Source organism: Leptonotus elevatus, chromosome 5 (genome assembly GCF_054856555.1).
Source record: "Leptonotus elevatus isolate MCC_2025b chromosome 5, RoL_Lele_1.0, whole genome shotgun sequence".
In the NCBI taxonomy this organism is placed as follows: domain Eukaryota; kingdom Metazoa; phylum Chordata; class Actinopteri; order Syngnathiformes; family Syngnathidae; genus Leptonotus; species Leptonotus elevatus.
This window is the reverse complement of record NC_141243.1, coordinates 3102070-3119586: the sequence shown is the minus strand read 5'-3', so window position 1 is coordinate 3119586 and position 17517 is coordinate 3102070. Positions and strand designations below refer to the sequence as shown.

General features: G+C 40.5%; 1 protein-coding gene across 4 annotated transcripts in view; it reads right to left on the bottom strand.

Moving 5' to 3' along the window:
• The window catches only part of kank1a (KN motif and ankyrin repeat domains 1a), a 35429-nt gene that overhangs the window by 11560 nt on the left and 6352 nt on the right, over positions 1-17517 (bottom strand). For 2 of the 4 annotated variants that reach the window (XM_086075013.1, XM_086075015.1), the window contains 2 exons: positions 8505-8655; positions 280-1097 (listed from right to left, as the gene is read on the bottom strand). In XM_086075013.1, coding sequence (XP_085931139.1) covers positions 280-1097; positions 8505-8541 — 855 coding nt within the window. In that variant the 5' untranslated portion in view covers positions 8542-8655. Of the gene's footprint in view, positions 1-279; positions 1098-8504; positions 8656-8924; positions 8945-16492; positions 16621-17517 lie in introns of those variants that run through there. The other 2 variants (XM_086075014.1, XM_086075016.1) reach the window with 2 other exon arrangements.

Below are 17517 nucleotides of genomic sequence, written 5' to 3'. Positions count from 1 at the left end.
TTTGAGATCCGAAATGTTCAACATAATCTGTTGAGAAAAAAAAATATAGGGGTAAAAATGATTGTCCTGACTAAAATGTCGACAGTTTTTGTTGAGTAAAACTAGAAGAATAAAATAATGTTTTCTTGGACTAAAATGCTAGATTTATAGTCGACAAAAAAAAAAAAAGACTCAATAAAAACGGGATGAGGTTGACTGTGATAAAAACTAACAGGCGTGACTGAAATTGGACTAAAACTGAGACTAAATTAAAAAATGGCGGATAAAATGAAAAACTACCTGCAAGATGGGGATGGTCTTCACCTGCCCCTCCAACTCCTTCAGCCTCCGGAGGGCGACCACCATCTGCTCGCGGATCTGCTGGAGGTGCAGCGGGCTGACGTTGGTGACCGGCGTGGTCATGCCGGAGCTCAGCGGACTGTGGCGGATGGAGCTGCCCATGGACGGCGGGTAGTAAAGGTTGTACTCTCCGTTGTGGGGGTGACCGTTGAAGGGCAGCGGCTGCAGGGCGCTCGGCGAGATCTGGCTGGCGACCACGGAGCCCGAGTAGGACGAGAGCGAGCTGTTGGAGCCCGTTCCCCCGAAGCTGGCCAGTCGGCGGCGCGGCGGCGCCGGCTCCATGAACAGACGCTCCTGCTCCAGACGAAGCCGAGTCTCCATGAGGGTCTTCTCCACGTGGGGGTTGTGGCGCGGCGTGAATCTGGGCGAGGGCGGCGGAAGGAGCAGCTTGGGTTCTGCGACGCTGGAGAAGGACTGCTGGGGCGCAGGTTCGCAGGCGACCCGTTGGAGGACGGGCGTCAGCTGGACCTTGGCGTTGACGAAGACCGGCGACTGCTTGTCGTCGCTGTTAGAGGACGAGAGCGAGTCGGTGGACGTCCATTCGGCCCCGCCGCTGCTGGAGCGTGGCGCCGCCGGCCCCGGTTTGGCCCCTTTGGGCTTCCTCTGGACGCTCACTTTCTTGATGGTGTTGCCCCTCTCGATGTCGTCGACATATTTGAGAAAATCCAAGTCCAGCTGGAAACCGTACGGAGTTTCCACAAAGTACGGGTCCACAGAGTCCTTGTCGTTATCCGAGCTTGGACATCTTTGGTCTCGCGCTGGAAAAAGAGAGACAAAAGCGGATTTATGTTTTTTATAACTTTGGTACAAACATTTGTGCTAGGGCCACATTTATTGACCAGGTCATTTGTAGATGACATAAAAAAAATTATAGTAAGGGTACCATGGTATATATGTGAAATAATTCATTTAAATAATCTTTAAAATAAGTGTATTTATTTTATTACGATTAAATATTACAATGAACATTACAATTATGAACATTGAAAAAAATTTTTTTGCTAAATATGCAAAAATTCTTTAATTCCTCTTATATTTTGCCATTTACGATAAATCAACTTAACCAACTATTTAATGAGAGAAATAAAAAAATAAAGCATAAACACATTTAAATGAACACATTTTTGCAGAAAAGTCAATCTAACAAATATTACGATATACAAATTTGTATTTATTTATTTATATTTAAAGTGGGCCATACTTTTCCAACACTACATTTTGAAACTGGCTGTTGCTTGAAAGTGGCCCTGGATCGTTGTCCAGTCTAGGGGATCGTGTCATGGGCAGAGAAAATCAGTATGGGTGTGGCTATAACGTTTAGCAGAACGACTTGCTCACAGAAGCAATTTCAAAAATTGGCTCGAACAAAACATGTACTTGTTTCACTGAATACTTGATAGAAAGGTGCGAATGTGTAGTCGTCTCTTCTGACAATCCATATAATTTGACAACACATGTGCAAACTCGTCTTACACACGCACACAACTGAAAGTGAGTGACAAGCACTATTGCGAGCGGAGTCAAGTCAGCCCAAAACTATGACAAACACGTGAAGCAAACCACACATGAAAATATATTTGATGCAGCATGTCATGCCGTAAAAAAAAAAAAAAAAAACCTGGTTAGACAAGAGATGAAATTGAATGAGATTTCGTCTCACTATTACAACTAAGTTTGCTTTTATCGCAACCTTGGAGATGTGCGTATGCAAATTGCACAAATAAAATAAAAATAGGTACACTTACAGAATCAAACAAGAGCTCAAGCACGCAGAATGCAAAATACATTTAAAAATAGGAAGACAAAAAACAAGAAAAAAAATACTAGCCAAAGCTTGTCAAAAAGTATAGGAAAAGAAATACAAAAACATTAGAAAAAAATATAAATACAATCACACAATATTTAATATTTTTTTAAATTAGAAACCAACAAAATTTAGAAAAAAAATCATTTCTATTTAAAAATACAAAAGAAAAGATAAAAATTACAAAATACCAGAAAAAAAAATATTGGACTACAAAATACAAATCGAAAGTACAAAAACATTAGCCGAAAACTTTTTCAAAGACTCAGCTACGACTCTCGGATGTGTTAAATATGGTAGCAACAATAACTGCAACTCGTGCTTTGTCTGTAAACATCCCTAGAATACACAAACATGACCTGATAAGACCGTGTCAGAGAGAGACACACTTGTGCAAAGTCGATAACTTGAAAAAAATAAAATGCATTTTTGACAAATGACTGAGTCCGGACAGCAAACATGTTTTGCGTCAAGTCATCTTGTTGAAGCAAGTGAGCGCAATCTGCTCAAAGTCCAAACTCCACACACTTGCTTGCTCCCTCCAAAAAAAGAGGCACCCCCCCCCCCCCCTCCTCCCCCCCCTGGCCGCCCTAACTCCGGCTGGTCTAAATGCAGGGTCTTGTTGTGCCTGGTATGCCTGGAACTTAAAGACAGGCTGGAAATAAACACGCTTTCCAACAATACCGACAACCTTTCCCTCCTCTCTGTGGCGTCCGTTTCGAAGAGGATTGAAAGTACAAAGAAAAGCAACTTCCCTTCGCTCGTGGCTCACTCACCTTCCTCAACCACTCGAAAGGTCCTGTAGCTTCTCCCTCCGCTTTGGCTTGCTGGTTTAAGACTGTACAAAGATTACACTGTGCTGTTTCTGGACCGAGGAAAAAAAAAATAAAAAAGGCACCATTGGTATAAACTCTGTACCGCGGCACTATTGGACAGTTGCCTCAGCCAATCGTGCGAAACTCTGAGTGTTGCCTTCTCTCCCCAAGAAGAGAGCTGCTATTCAGCCCAGGGGGCGGTGAACTCACTGCAATAACAGCAGCTATTTATTTTTTTTACCCCAAGACAAACAAATGCAGCTACTGTGCGTGTACAAAGTCCACAACATTAGGTACCACTTGCAGTCCTTGAGCTGTCACAGAGGTAGGAATATGCACAATAAGTGGGCACTGTAAGAAAGTGCTAGAGAACACAATGTGAAATGGAAAAACACACCAATATTAGTTGAATAATGTGAAAAATAAAAAAAAACTGTAGCCAAAAATACTAAATATTAGCGTGGTTTTATCAGTCCATACATAAATATACATACAAAATGTTTAGAAACCTTAAATTAGAAAAACCCAAATATAAATAAAAAAAATTTGAGCAAAATCATTAGAAGCAATACAAAAAAATTGGAATTGGCTGAAAAATAAAAGAATGCAAAAATTTGAGGAAATAAATATACAGAAATAGTGGAAATAAAATACCCCAAATATATAAACTACAAAATTATTGAACTTATAAATTAGGAAAAAATGCTTCTTTTTTTTTTTAATACTGTGGTTGAAAAATATCCAAATTAGAAAAAAGATCTTACAAAATACTAGATGAAAATAAATCAGTATTATAAAATAATACAAAATATGAACTGAAAAATAACAAAATATCAGGAAAAAAATGCAAAAAGGGGAAAAACAGATAAAAATAAGGTTTCTAACATAGCAACTTTAGCGAGCCCTCTCATGGCTACTTCTTAACTCCCATTCACTGCTATTGACGGCTATAATTGTCAAATATGTAAAAAAAAAAAACACATTGTCAAATATATTTTAAGTGGAATATATATGTCAGTGACTGAGTTTAAAAAGTGACTGGCAAAAAAAAAAAAAAAATCTAGCCCTTTTATGCGGCACTATTAGATACTTTGAGTCTCAGTTTAGCAAAAGGGAGAATCACCCCTCCGCATCGGGACGGTGACTCTTTAACTCTAAAGTGGATTATTGCCATTATCGGGCTAATCAATTAATCAAGAAAACAGTCCGACTGAAACAGCAGATGACAAAAGCTCGTCATCATAACAATGCTATCATTGATTAGCCGTCTAAACGTTGCGTGTATCTCTGTGACGACCACTGCACTTTTGAGCCATTCAGCCGAGTTGGGACTAATCATCACAATTCGAACAAGTCCTAAACACATTAGCCACTTTGCCTTCTGTTTAAAAAAAAAAAAAAAGTGAGTTACCCACCATTTAAAATGCCCCAAATTAAGTTGCTTTAGTAGTCTTTTCCTGACATTGTCAGATACACGTTACAGCACAAGCCATGGTGTGCAAGGAGCTTCAAAAGCAGAGATTGTGCACACAATCCCGCCCCCAATCGGTTGTCCAGGTTATAGGTCACTGACAAGTCACACGACTCCAGTCCATCACAAACCAATTGGATCCTCCTCCACCAAGTCTCAATCCAAGTCATCCATGAGTCCATTACTGACCAACAACAATCACTGCAGTGTGTCAGCCAGTGCGAAAGCGGCACAGTCATTGTCTTTCTGCACGGGCACGAGCAGACGAGCGAGAACCCAGTCACCGACGGCGCCGACGTGGTACCGCCGAGACGCCCCGCGACAGCTGAGCCGTGACCTCGGCCACGACACGGCAACAAGTGGGAAGGCCGGCGACGGGGCCGGCGCGCTGCGGTAAGCAGCAGCTGCTGTTGTTGCACTTGTTACAACGCAACGGCAGCGACGTCAGGTAGCAAATTGCTAACCTGCCGATAGCCAGATTGATATTGTGATTCGCTCAAGGGAGTTCTCCGCAATATCAATCCGGTACTGCTCCGCGGTGATTTGTTCGGGAAAGGCGGGGCATTCTGTACAATACTTCCAGCCGATTGGACGATGCAGCATTTTGTGCACGTTTGTCTTGGCCAATCGCGGCCGCGTATGTAAATGTCGTCTTCGTTCTCGTCGAAGGGCGGGGAAGCACGGACATCTTTTACCAGCTAAAAATGCGCCTCTCGCTGTTCAACATTCAACAAGAAAACGCTGAGTAATTCTGCAAGAACAGAATTAATTGCAGCGTCCATTCGTCCAAGTTAGATTTGTTTGTTTGTCTGGCATCCTGGTTTCGTAATAGTCACAGTTGCATATCGAGCCCCAAACACAATGTCGCTCTGTGATTGGTCGAAATCAACGGGCTCGGTACAAGATGTATTCCCGGGAGTTTGTGAACTCACAAATATCGAGAGGATTCATCTTGCAAAGCAAGGTCAGCAAATTGCGGGAAAATTATGCATAAAAAAGAAAATACATATGAACAGAAAAAAAATGTGAACTCTGAAAAATGCAAAAAAATTAATAAAATCAAATTGAAAAAATTGAAAAAAATACAAAACAAAAACAATTTAATGTCAAAGCCAAAGGCCAAGCATGATTGATTGGAATTCGCTGTCAATAATGCAGCAAACGCTAGATAAAATATTTACTTGTACATTTATGTTTCCAGAATTATTATTTACACATTCGTACATTTTGGTATTTTTTTTGTACAAGTATCTAAATTGATTGTTTCACTTGCATTGACCTAAAGTATGCTAGCTTCTGATTGGTTAAAGTATGCTATCTTATGATTGGTTAGTGTTTAGTCAGCTGATAGGGGAACAGGAAGTTTTGTCGCTCTCGCTGCCGTGTATGACGTGTTAAATTTAAATTAAGATTTAATTTGTCTCCATCCTGCCTTTTTATTTTATAAACAGCGTCCCACCACCAACGAATCCTCACATTGGGCTATAGCTATACTACGTGTATTTCTCGTAAATGTCAGTTTTTTTCTCGTAAATTTGCGACTTTATAAAGTAGCAAATTTGCGAGTTTTTTTTCTCGGAATATTGCCCCCACCCTCTTAAAACAAAAAAAATCTATACGTGGTTCTAATACGCCGTCGTAAAATTTCAAACGTGTTGTACAGAAATTCCTTTTTTTTTTGGGACAAAATCATGTCAAACATTAAAGAGTTAAAACACATGGGAAAGGTTTTAAATAAAAGTGACGAAAGACGTCAAATCGCAACAAGGCGTTCCTGTAAAGACATGTGGAGCTCAAACATGATGCAAGTGGGTGGGGCGGGACTCCAGAGTCTACACACACCCTTCCACACACTTGCTTGGTATTTCCTGGCCGCGCTCCACGCTTCATACGTCCAATTATTCTCAAGAACAACGATGTTTGAACGGCTCCCGGCGAGCAACGCGACACATCCGTCCCCGTAAAAAGACAGGAAACCCGAAAAAAAAAAAAAAACAATACAAGCACATTCTTGCCCTTTTCTCCAGCAGGCTGGCAACAGACGGAGCAAATCCAACCGCTGGATTCTCCCTCGGGGCCCCAGACGGACGCGGCGCTGCCAAATCCAACAACTGGATCCGAGGATGTCGACGGCGAGGAAGTGCCAGCGACACTTTTCTCATAAATGGTCAAGGAAAACAAATGGAGTGGCAGCTGGGTCATGCCAGAGAGAAGGCTTAACTGTCAGATTGCATTTGAACGCATCGCACAACAGTCGGCTTGTTTTTAAATTGAGTATTTACACGTTACACACGGAACACATAGCAATGTCTATTTTGTAAACAAACAGTGCAGCGGGCAAATCTTTGGCAGTGTATCAAAACTGATTGACGGAAAACAAAAAAACGACTTAAACCCCAACTTGGGTTACTATGTTACATATTATTGGGTAAGGGACAGGAAGTGTCTTGTGCTCGAGCCAAACATGCCTCTGTAAACAAACTGCGCAGCTGAGCCTTTGGCTAGCAGACGTTAGCAATTAAAAAAAAAAATGTTTTACCAGTATATCAAACTAATTTGAAAGGGAATCAATTGAACGTCATCAGTGCAGCTAAAACAAAAGAATGACTTTAAACCACTGGTCTCAAACTTGTAGCCCGGGGGCCATTTGCGGCCTGCAGCATGATATTTTGCAGCCCATTACATGGCATTGAAATTTACTGTTAGCGTGGCCATCATGTTTTCCCCCCAATCACTTATGAGCTACCATAGCTCAAGCTCTTGACAGCTTTCAGCGAAATGAAATTTTGAAGTGTCACCTAATCCCAGTCAAGGTTATTTTAGTTAACGAAAACACTGAAATTAACATTAACATTTAAAACTAGAAAAATTTCCGCGAATGAACTGAAACTACATTTTATGTTTACAACACTAACAACTAACTAGAATTATAGCGAAAATGTCCCTTCGTTTTAATCGTTGGTAATTCATTTAATACATGAGCCTTGGGGGCTGATTTTAAATGTGATTTTAAGCATATTTATTTCGATATTAACCGGAATAAAGACGTTTGAAAGTGTTTCACACAGAAGTGATGTCATCTAACAGCAGCCAATAGAAAAGCACCTTCAGATGACGTCGCTCCGCCTCCTAGGCGACAAATTTGCCTGCTTGACTTTTGGCTCCAACGGCTCGGCTCGCCTGCTTTTTCATTTAACTCAGACGAAATGCATAGCTCGGTAAGAAAGGTGTTACTTTTTTCATTTTCCCATGGTGTTTATTAAATAACCAACTAAAACTAAACTAAAACTTTGTTTTTTTAAACTAACAGAACTACCCTGAAAACTTTTTTAAAAACGAATTACATTTAAAAACTATAATAAACCAGTCATTTCTTTTTGAAAACCTGCCATGAAGAGAAAGAAAACCAGCCTTTTTTTTTTCTTTTTTTTTTAAATGAAGCATTTGATCAAGTCGACTAGAAACGAGCCAAGCAACTGAAATCATCTGCCCAACATGCTGCACATTCCTGCGGGGATTGGCGAGACAGACCGCCCTCTCCTGTTAGTCCGGCCAGGAATGCGGGGCCGTCTGCAGGTGTCTACCCCCACCCCCCCACCCCCCCCCCACCATCCACCCCACCCTGAGCGCTGACCCTTCATTTTGCACCAAAGCGTGGACAAACAGGAACACAAAGAAACCTAAAGAATTCCTGCCAGTTTGCAAGATTGCTCGGGAAGTTTTTACTTTGGCACGTCACTGACCACAACATTCGATATGGCCGATTTAAAGTGCTGTAGCACACATTCGGTTTATATAAAAGATAAATCGAATAGATTTTCCCCATGCATTCCAATCCCACCTAATAGAGGGTTCTAGCTCCGCCTAGTGGTGAAATTGGTCAATTACAGTTGAATTAAGCCAAATGTCAAGAATTAGGCAGAAGATGCCATTTTGAGATTGTCTATATGGTGTATATGTAAGGATAACAAAACAGATCATGCATCCACATGAGAAAGTACAGATTATTATTATTTTTTTTTAATTAATCTTCATAAACAACAAGCCCAAATGTGATGTGGTGAACGTGATTTACCTGGACCGTTGCCATTCACGTGCACCGTTTGAGCCATGGCCGCCCGCAGAGCGCGCTCAGTCCCACACCAGCACCATTAACAACAACATCAACAACAACATGTATCGACGTCGTGCAAAGGCCATGCATCAAGTCCGGAACGCCATGCAACCTGGAGACAACAACAAAACACAAGCACACACACAAATCCAATTAGTGATGTAGATGAAAGATGTGAGGACGTTGGCGATGCGATTAACACATAATATCAAAGAGCACGCTGTAATAAAGCTAACTGACGTATGTCACTTCTTTATGAAAGGGTGGCGGTAACAACATGATCCCAACGAGGCATCCAATCCAGTCGTTAATGCAGTTCATTGTTAAAACGGTCTCATCTCGAAATGAGCAACCCCCCGTCCGTCCCCCATTGCAGCTTACCTGTCGGTCTCATGCTAACGTCCTCCAACTGTGAGCACCCAAAAAGAGCAACAGACACGCAGACCCCAGCCCGCAATGGAGGGAAGGGTAGGGTTCACATGGCTAAATTTAGACAATGTTGTCAAATGACAAACCAAGCAAAGTGCATACTAAAAAGGGAAATGGGCTTGTTATGATGCCAAGGGGTTGCTGGACTCGTGCTAAGAGGCCTCCAGGTAGCGCTCGCGTTACTTCAGGTATTTTGAAGTACTTCATTTACTGTGGAAAAAGTTTTTATTTAACTTTTGAAAACATGCTACTACCACCCCTGAGAGATCCCGGAACTGTTTGTTCGATTTAAAAAAAAACTAAGATTTGTTTGTTTTTTTAAACGCCAATATTTTACAAACCCTAAAAGTTTTTCAATAAATATATGCTTTAAAATTCCCCCCAGAAATTGAGAGCTAAAGTTAGTATTTTTTTTTAATTTTATGCCAATATTTTCCCCTTTAGTAAAAATGAATATCGGCCTCTAAATATCGGTTATCGGCAGTCTTGACTACTAATAATCGGTATCTGTATCGACCATGAAAACCCCATATCGGTCCATCTCTAAAATACACAAACCATAAGCTTGGTTTGTTGAAGACTAATTAACCTAAATAGAAGAAGACCCCATTAAGTTAATTTCAGACTAGATTCAGATTGTCTACAGTGTTCCTGAAAACATATGCACGTTATGTTTGTTGAAGATTCTAAATTGTCTAACATTTACAAAAATGTGACATTCAGTTTTTTTTAAGTCAATAAAAGGTCAATCATAACCTGGGTTCATTGCAGACTAAATTGTCTTGATTGTTCAGAAAAACACAAGGTTGGTTTTAGATGCTAAATTTTCTTGAACGTTCACAAAATCGTGCGCCCTCTTCAGGGTACATTAATATTTACTACTTGACATCCCAGCACGCTTATTAGCATATTAGCCAAACTCACAGCAGTCAATCTAAAGGCTAAAGCTGCAAGGGGACAACAAAAGTGAGCAAAGATGAGAAGAAAAAAAAACACTCACCATAAGAGAAAAAACTAAAACGATTTGTATGTCGGCTGACAAGCACACACAAAACCAGAATGACTCGTTTGGTTCTCAGATATTACGTAAACATATTACGAGGCACATGTGTGTCCAGGAGTCGTTTTCCTCGCTTCAGTGGCAACCTTGTAAAGTCTGGCAAAATTTGCAGAATATTCAAGCAGCGGGGTCCCTTACCCTCACCCTAATAAAAGTTTTATTGGAGGGACCCGGAGTGAGACTTCCATAATGTTACAGAAATAATTTTTACAGGAGGGCAGAGCTACAGCAAATGCTAATGCTAACAGTGGTTTAAGCATTAAATGTTAACTTTGATTATGTTTGGGGCTTCTTCTTTTTTCCATCTATAATGAGAACCATTACTCCCTTAAACAATATATTGTTATATATATTTGCACATACAAAGACATATAACTATGTAACACTATTTCTTGGGAATTGAAACTAAATTAAATGCCCACCCTGTGTTCAGACGACACAGGTGGACTTTCTTTTGTAAACACTGACCCCTGGGGGCAGGAGCAGGATCTTCACTTGGAAAAAAACGGAAAAATACTGGCAAAGTACAAAGAGCCTAATATTTTCATGTTAACAACATGTTAAAAAGTGAGCTAAATAATTGAAATATCCCTGGTTCAAATCTGACCGAGACATGTCTGCACTTGAGAGTGGACATTCCGGTGACACGCATTTGTTTAGCGACAAGCTGGTGAATGTCACTCAACACCCACTGCGGAAGGCTCGAGGAGCGCCATGCAAATCAAGTGTCCAAGTCACACGCGTCAAACTCGAGGACTGAGGGCCAGATGCGGCCCGGCACCTCATTTTGTGTGGCCCCTAAATGCAAATCATGTGTCAACTTGGTCATGTCTTGACCATGATCCTTGCTAAAATGTGGAGTGGACTGAACCTTCAGATTGTCATGTTTAATAAAAAACGTTGAGATTTTGCAAGATTTTTTATTTTATAGTAAGTTGAACAATAATTGAAAAAAAACTATTATCTTTGATTTCTGATTTCAGAAGTAGTAGTCCATCAATTTGTTGTGTGTACAGCATATGTAATAATATGATGAAATTATTAAACATTTATTTGGTTTCACCGTTATAATGGCCATCTAAGTGGCCCATAACAAAATTAGTTTGACACCCCCAGTCTGATTCATTTTAAATGTTTTTAAAAAATGTATCACACCCTTGTTTCTATGCAAACAAATAATTTAAGAAACGGAGTTGTATGAAAATACGAATTGATTTTATGATTTTAACACAAAGATAATGTTGAAACATTTCCACGCCCTATGAACAAAATCTGAAAAATAAATACATAAAATAAAATAATAATCAGCTGATAAAATAGGTTAAAAAAAAATTTTATGTATTTTTTCTTAATCATCCAATTAATGAATCAGCTACCAGAAATGTTCTAAAAAATAAAATTTTAAAAATCCTAATCAGTCGGGCCCAACTGAAAACACCCCTGTGCGGTCAATAGAAGGCGTCAAGCAGCTCCACGGAAACAAAGTCTCGCCATCCTCATGACACAATCTGACGAACTCAACTTTGAACGCTAACATGCTAATCTGGCCATTCACCGCATCGCTAATACCCGGCCCAAAATCAGGCCCATCTGTTGAGCGTCGTCGTCGTCGTCGGGTGGCGCGACGGCGCTTTAATCACGCCGTGGACAGTGGGGACGCCAGCGGCGGGGGCCCGATTAAATGGCTTGGACGCCATTACTCGCCGGGGATATGGAGCTGGCTAATCTGGAAGCCTGGCCGCTATATCTGGGCTCAAACGATTAAGCTTAGGAGTCCATTTGGCCTCCATTAATAAGACACTGCGCGGCATAAGTGTAAAGCGCAAGGCCAAATGATTCTTATTCAGCCTTCAAATCCTCATTTAGCCCTCATTAATTCCATTTTCATGGAGATGAAGCGCTAGAGTGGCCCCAGAAGAGGGGAAGCGCAGGATGGACCCGGGCTTGTGAAAGGAAAGAAAGAGGTGGGAAGAGGGAGGGCACAGTGTGAGAACTAATCCCATTAAAGTGGAAGCCAGAAGATTTGTTCCATGATAGGCGGGAGGGAGAGGATGGTATCGCACGCCGATCTCGGGTTTGACAGCCCTCGCCATTTCACTCGCAAATCTGAAAGTCTAATGGGGAAGAAGAACATCAAGTGGATATGAAAAGGCCTTGGCGTGTTGAGCCGTGCAATAGATTAACTGAATGTTGAAACAAGCAACAGGAAATTGGATCGTCTGTGACGTACAATGTTCACACCAATAAACTGTGATAACATTTCAGACAGTACCACTGTTTGTAAAAGTTATTAGTGTTAATATGAAAATCATTGTTGAGATTGCCCATATTTCACCCCCCCCCCCACGTCGTTTGTTGTATTACTCTGTCTAATTAATATTTAGTCAAATTCTCATATATATCTGTTCTATTTTTGTTTATCTTTTTTATTTCTATCACATTATTCATATTATTAATCTGAACATTTTCTATTCGTGTGTCTCCTATTTTGCATTATTTCCTAATGCTGTATTTTGTCAATTTTTTGTCACGTAGTTCAGTATTTTTACAGACATTTTCTATTGTAAATAATTTAAAATGTTACCTTCAAACATTTGAGTACGTTTTCCTAATGTTTTATTTTTTCATTTAATTTCATTTAGCATTTTTGATGTGATGTCTATATTATTTTGTGCAATATCTGTACATGTTTTCTATTGTTCTTACCATTTGTGCATTTTGTGGAATTTCAGGGGGTTTTTTTGTGCTTATTTTTCCTCCCCCAATAAATATATATATAATTTTATTTTTATTAGTATTTTTATTTTCCTGACATTTCTTTCAAACATTGGTATTGGTATTAATATTTGTATCTATATTTTTCACCCATTGTGTATTTTTTTCCTAATACTTTTGGATTTATTCACCTCACATTTGTGTATCATTTTGTCAGACTCAGTTTATTTATTACCATTTTCAAAATGGTTTTTTTTTTCAGTTATTTTTGTTTTTTCATATTTGTGTAGGTTGCTACGTTTAAATGGCAGACGTGCAGCTAATGATTTGAAGTGTCCCTTTTCCCATCAGCAAATGCGAGCCATTTCTCTCCATCCATATCATGAGACGAGTGATAAGCATGAGAGTGGCAAAAGATAGCGTAGGCGGAGCGTGGTGCAGGAATGACAACAGAGAGGCCTCTCGGTCCACATGGCCAGCCTGATGAAGTGGCTGGACGGAAGCTTCACATAAGCGCGCGACTCAACGACCACTTCCGCGTCACCCTTTCCTTTATCTTGGCCTGGGCATGCGGTCATAAGGTCAGAGGCTAGCAAAACACTAGCCGGCCCGGACATGTACGACACTGCCACTGCTGTATTGTGTCGGCAGTGCAGAGACTGTGTTGGTGTTGGTGGTGAGGGGACTGTGCTGACATTCCTGTGGAAACACTGCAGCATTATGGAGGAGCCAACACCCCCCCCCAACACCCACCCACCCCTCCCCACACCCACACACACCAACTTCCAGCACGACAAAATAAAAACGATGAGCTCTTAAGGGCTTTTCTGGTAAATTGTGGATAACACCTTTTACAGGGCAGCAACAACAAGTCCAGGTTATTTCGGATTGCCAAAACAATTGGAAAGTCAAATTGACACATTTAAAATATTAACTCATTTACTCGCAGCCATTTTCACAGAATCAAACCCCCTTCGCTCCCGGCTGTTTTACTGGATTTTGACTGATTTTAGCAAGGCCCACAGAATATTGTGTTCTATTGCTATAAAAACATGGTGGAACCTACCAAAAGAAAGATTAGAGTCTCTTCTTTTATCAGGAAAAAAAGTATATTTGTATCTGTTCCTGTTGAAAACACAGGCAAAACGAGCTTTTTTGCAACATGGCCCTGGCTGATCTCTTATACTCTGGTGCCACCTGCTGGCCATTTTTTGTAATAACTACCATTGCTTTAAGCGACCTCTTCAGGTCAGAAGCTGCATCAAAGCTTTTTATTTCCTCTGGAATAAAAAAAACAAACATAACCATATAAATACATTTTTGGGGACCATGGCAAGATCTAAAATAAAACGCTTCTAATACGTTATTGGGAACAAATGAGTTTAGAAAAAAAAATACTTCAAATTTAAATGTATTTAACTTAAAATTGGAATACACAGTCTGCTTTTCTTGTTCTGTTTACTATAAATATAGTTTGCATTTTGTTTTTATATTTCTATTGCGTCCAGTTACAATGCAGGCCAAACTGACTGGTTCCAAAAAGTTGTCCTTATTGGAACCGGCTGCATTTATTATTATGTTGTGAATAGTTGGTTGTAAAGACTGAGATTCACCAAACAAAGACAAGGAAGGCAGCACACCTGCTTCGTCCCAAAACAAATATTGACTGGACCCGGGCCTCACGACTGGCTCGCGGGCCTTGCGCGACCGATGCCTGCTGCCCGATTATGCAAAGCAAGCAGCACAAAGAGCTTCTGACGACAGTCGCCGACGCTCGCGTTCAATTCGCAAATGGACTCGTTCTGTCCTGCGTCAGCTGTGCTACGTCGACGGAAGGGGTCAGGTGAGCCGTGGCCGGCGTTGCCTTGGGGATGAGACCTTCCACTCGCTCGGTGGAAACTGAAACCTGAGAAGGTGCATGTCCATTGTCGCCTCGGCTTGCGAAATTAAAGGTAGAATTCGCCCAGTGACGTTTGCAGAGCCTAATTGAACGCAATATGTACCTCGACTGTACCATATTTAACATCGCGTGCACCTTTACGCAGCACACTTTAACACAGAATGCAAGGAGTCAACCAGAGTACAATTTGACTGTATTGCCCTCGTTATAATTCCACGCTTAAGTGTTATTTCCGCCGCGTCGTGGAACAAACGTGCCAGGCCTCATATTAAAAGTTGCCATGTGGGCCATAATGGACAGCAGCAGATAACATCAACGGTGCGACCGGGGGAGCTCATCTGCACTGTAAACAAAGTGCTGCCGACCACAAGAGGAAATCATTTACTGCTGCTGCTGTTAAACGCCCCCACCCCCTCCCCCGCTACCTTTTCGGGAATGAACGCTTTGCCGACGCAGACGGGGTTTTAAGGAGACGCTTCTGATATGAGGAGCAAGAAAATCCTTTAATTAGGACGCGGTCATTGAGGAGTAACGTTGTGCGGGCAAACCTCAGTACCAGCTGCAAATGGTTGCCAACATATTTTTAGGGTTGTGTCGCTGGTGGTCTTAATACTATGTTAGAGGCGAGGAAATGCTTTATGGTTCACCGATAAACCCCTGATGAAAGTAGCTGTCCACTGGCTTTCCACATCTGATACGCACAAGCACACAAACAGAAAAACAAGACGTACTATACAAGAAGATGGCGAAAAAGGCAGAAGATACTAAGGTTGTGCAATTAATCGAAAATCAATTACAATTATTACATGCCCCCCCCCCCAAAAAAATATACTGATTAGAAATAGTCTAAATTCATATATTTGCACCTTTTTTATTTTAAAATGACAAATTTAATCAATCTTGTTTGGTCCAAAAGGAACTTGCATAATTATAGTGCTCCAAAGAAATGTATTCGTCTTAATATTTTTTACATGTTTAAACATTTTCTTGTTTTGTACCAAAAAAAAAAATGGATTGTCCTAATCGAGATTTCATTTATGACCAAATTAATCGTGATTACTATTTTCTTCATAATCGAGCAGCCTTAGACGATACAGAAGTCCGACTAGTGAATTTAAATTCCATTGCATCCTCATTTCAGATTTTTTGTCTAATATTTTTGTCATCTATTTTTGTATTTTTTTCCCAATATTTGTGAATTTTAAACTTAATATTTTTGTTGATGTTCTTATATTTTGTTTAGTATCTGGTGTCCTGACTTTAGAAGTTCCATTAGTTCCATGACCACACTCAAAAATAAGAAAAGAAAATGAACTTCCATTAATACGTTCCACCAGGGGGCAGTATAATTAACACAAAGATGTGCAAAACTGCTCAGTAAACCTCAGTAAGAGTCATTTTTCACAGAGGATAAAGAATATATGACTGAGTATTGTCATATGGGCGCAAGGTGACAGGTCCGTTTGAAGTCAGCAGGCTGCTCGACTTTACGCACCCCCGTGGGACTCTTGTAACATTCACACCTCCACAACACAAAGTGGGGGAAGCTGACAAAGTGTCATTTGGTGCTTTGGCGTAATTAACAGGTCACGACTTACGAGGGCATATTTGCACACTACAACATCATATTTTCAGAGGGACAGGTACGGACGAGCCCCTGCAAGGGTGCGGATCAGCGAGGCTGGACAAATCCCAAAACAAAACTTCTGGGAGGCATTGAGAAAAAGAAAAATATGATAAATTACATTAAAAGTTTGCAATTGTCTTGATAAATTTCAATAAAATACAGATTTTATATATTAAAAAAAAAAGCATTACAACACACAAAAAAAGATTTCTACTCACTTCAATCAAGTGTTCAAGCTACTTTTGTCCACATATTTCCTTCCCTGTTAGCTCGACATACACGGAGGAAAAAACATCCCAGGGATTAACAAGGAGACGTCACCCGGCGCTGTCTCACACGGTCCGAGCGAGGGCCAATCACAATGCAGCAACACACGCACACATGCACACGCACACATGCACACGCACACACGCAGTAACCTGACAATAGCAGCCTGTGCAGGCCACTGAAACACGAGCAGCCTGGTGTGAGTGGCCGGTCGGGGGGCTTTGAGGGTTCTCTCAGCCGTAAAACGGTGGCAACCCCCGGGAAAGGAGACAAGTCAGACAGTGACGTGTGGAGAACGAGAGGGTTTGGGGTAGGGCAGTAAAGCATGACAACAACTATTGACAAAGAAGTTGGAACAAAGATCCGTTTTTATTTAATTGGGACACGTTGGGAGATATTGTTACACTCCGGTCCTGGAGGTGGCAGTAATGAGCATTACACAGTGGCTGGTTCACGTTATTTTCTAATATCACATTTTTCTAACCGTACTGCTTAAATGTGTTTTCTAATACGTTATTTTTTTATCTAATATTTTGTGATATTTAAGTCTAATATTTTGATTTGTGTTAATTTTCTTGGTTCTGTAAAAAATACATAATATTTGTGCAGTTTTCTAATTGTCCATAATATTTTTTCCATTTTTGTATTTTATTCCCCAATATATTTTTTTCTTGTATATTTTTTATGTACAGTGTATATATATATATATTTGTGTAGTTTGTCATCTAATTTTTGTATTTACGTATTCTTTTTATTGCTTTGCCGCTTATTAAATTGTGTACACCGTATTTTTTTTTTTACCATACACTAAGTTGACAAACTGGTAGCCTAATTAAAACTACTATTTAGTGGCGCACAGAAAAAGAAAGAGGACGGCAAATGCTGACTTTCATGATGTTATTACCCCCCCCAAAAAAAAGGAAAAGAAAAAGTCAAATGAATAACATCTTTGGTCTGGAATGCCTCCACTTGACGG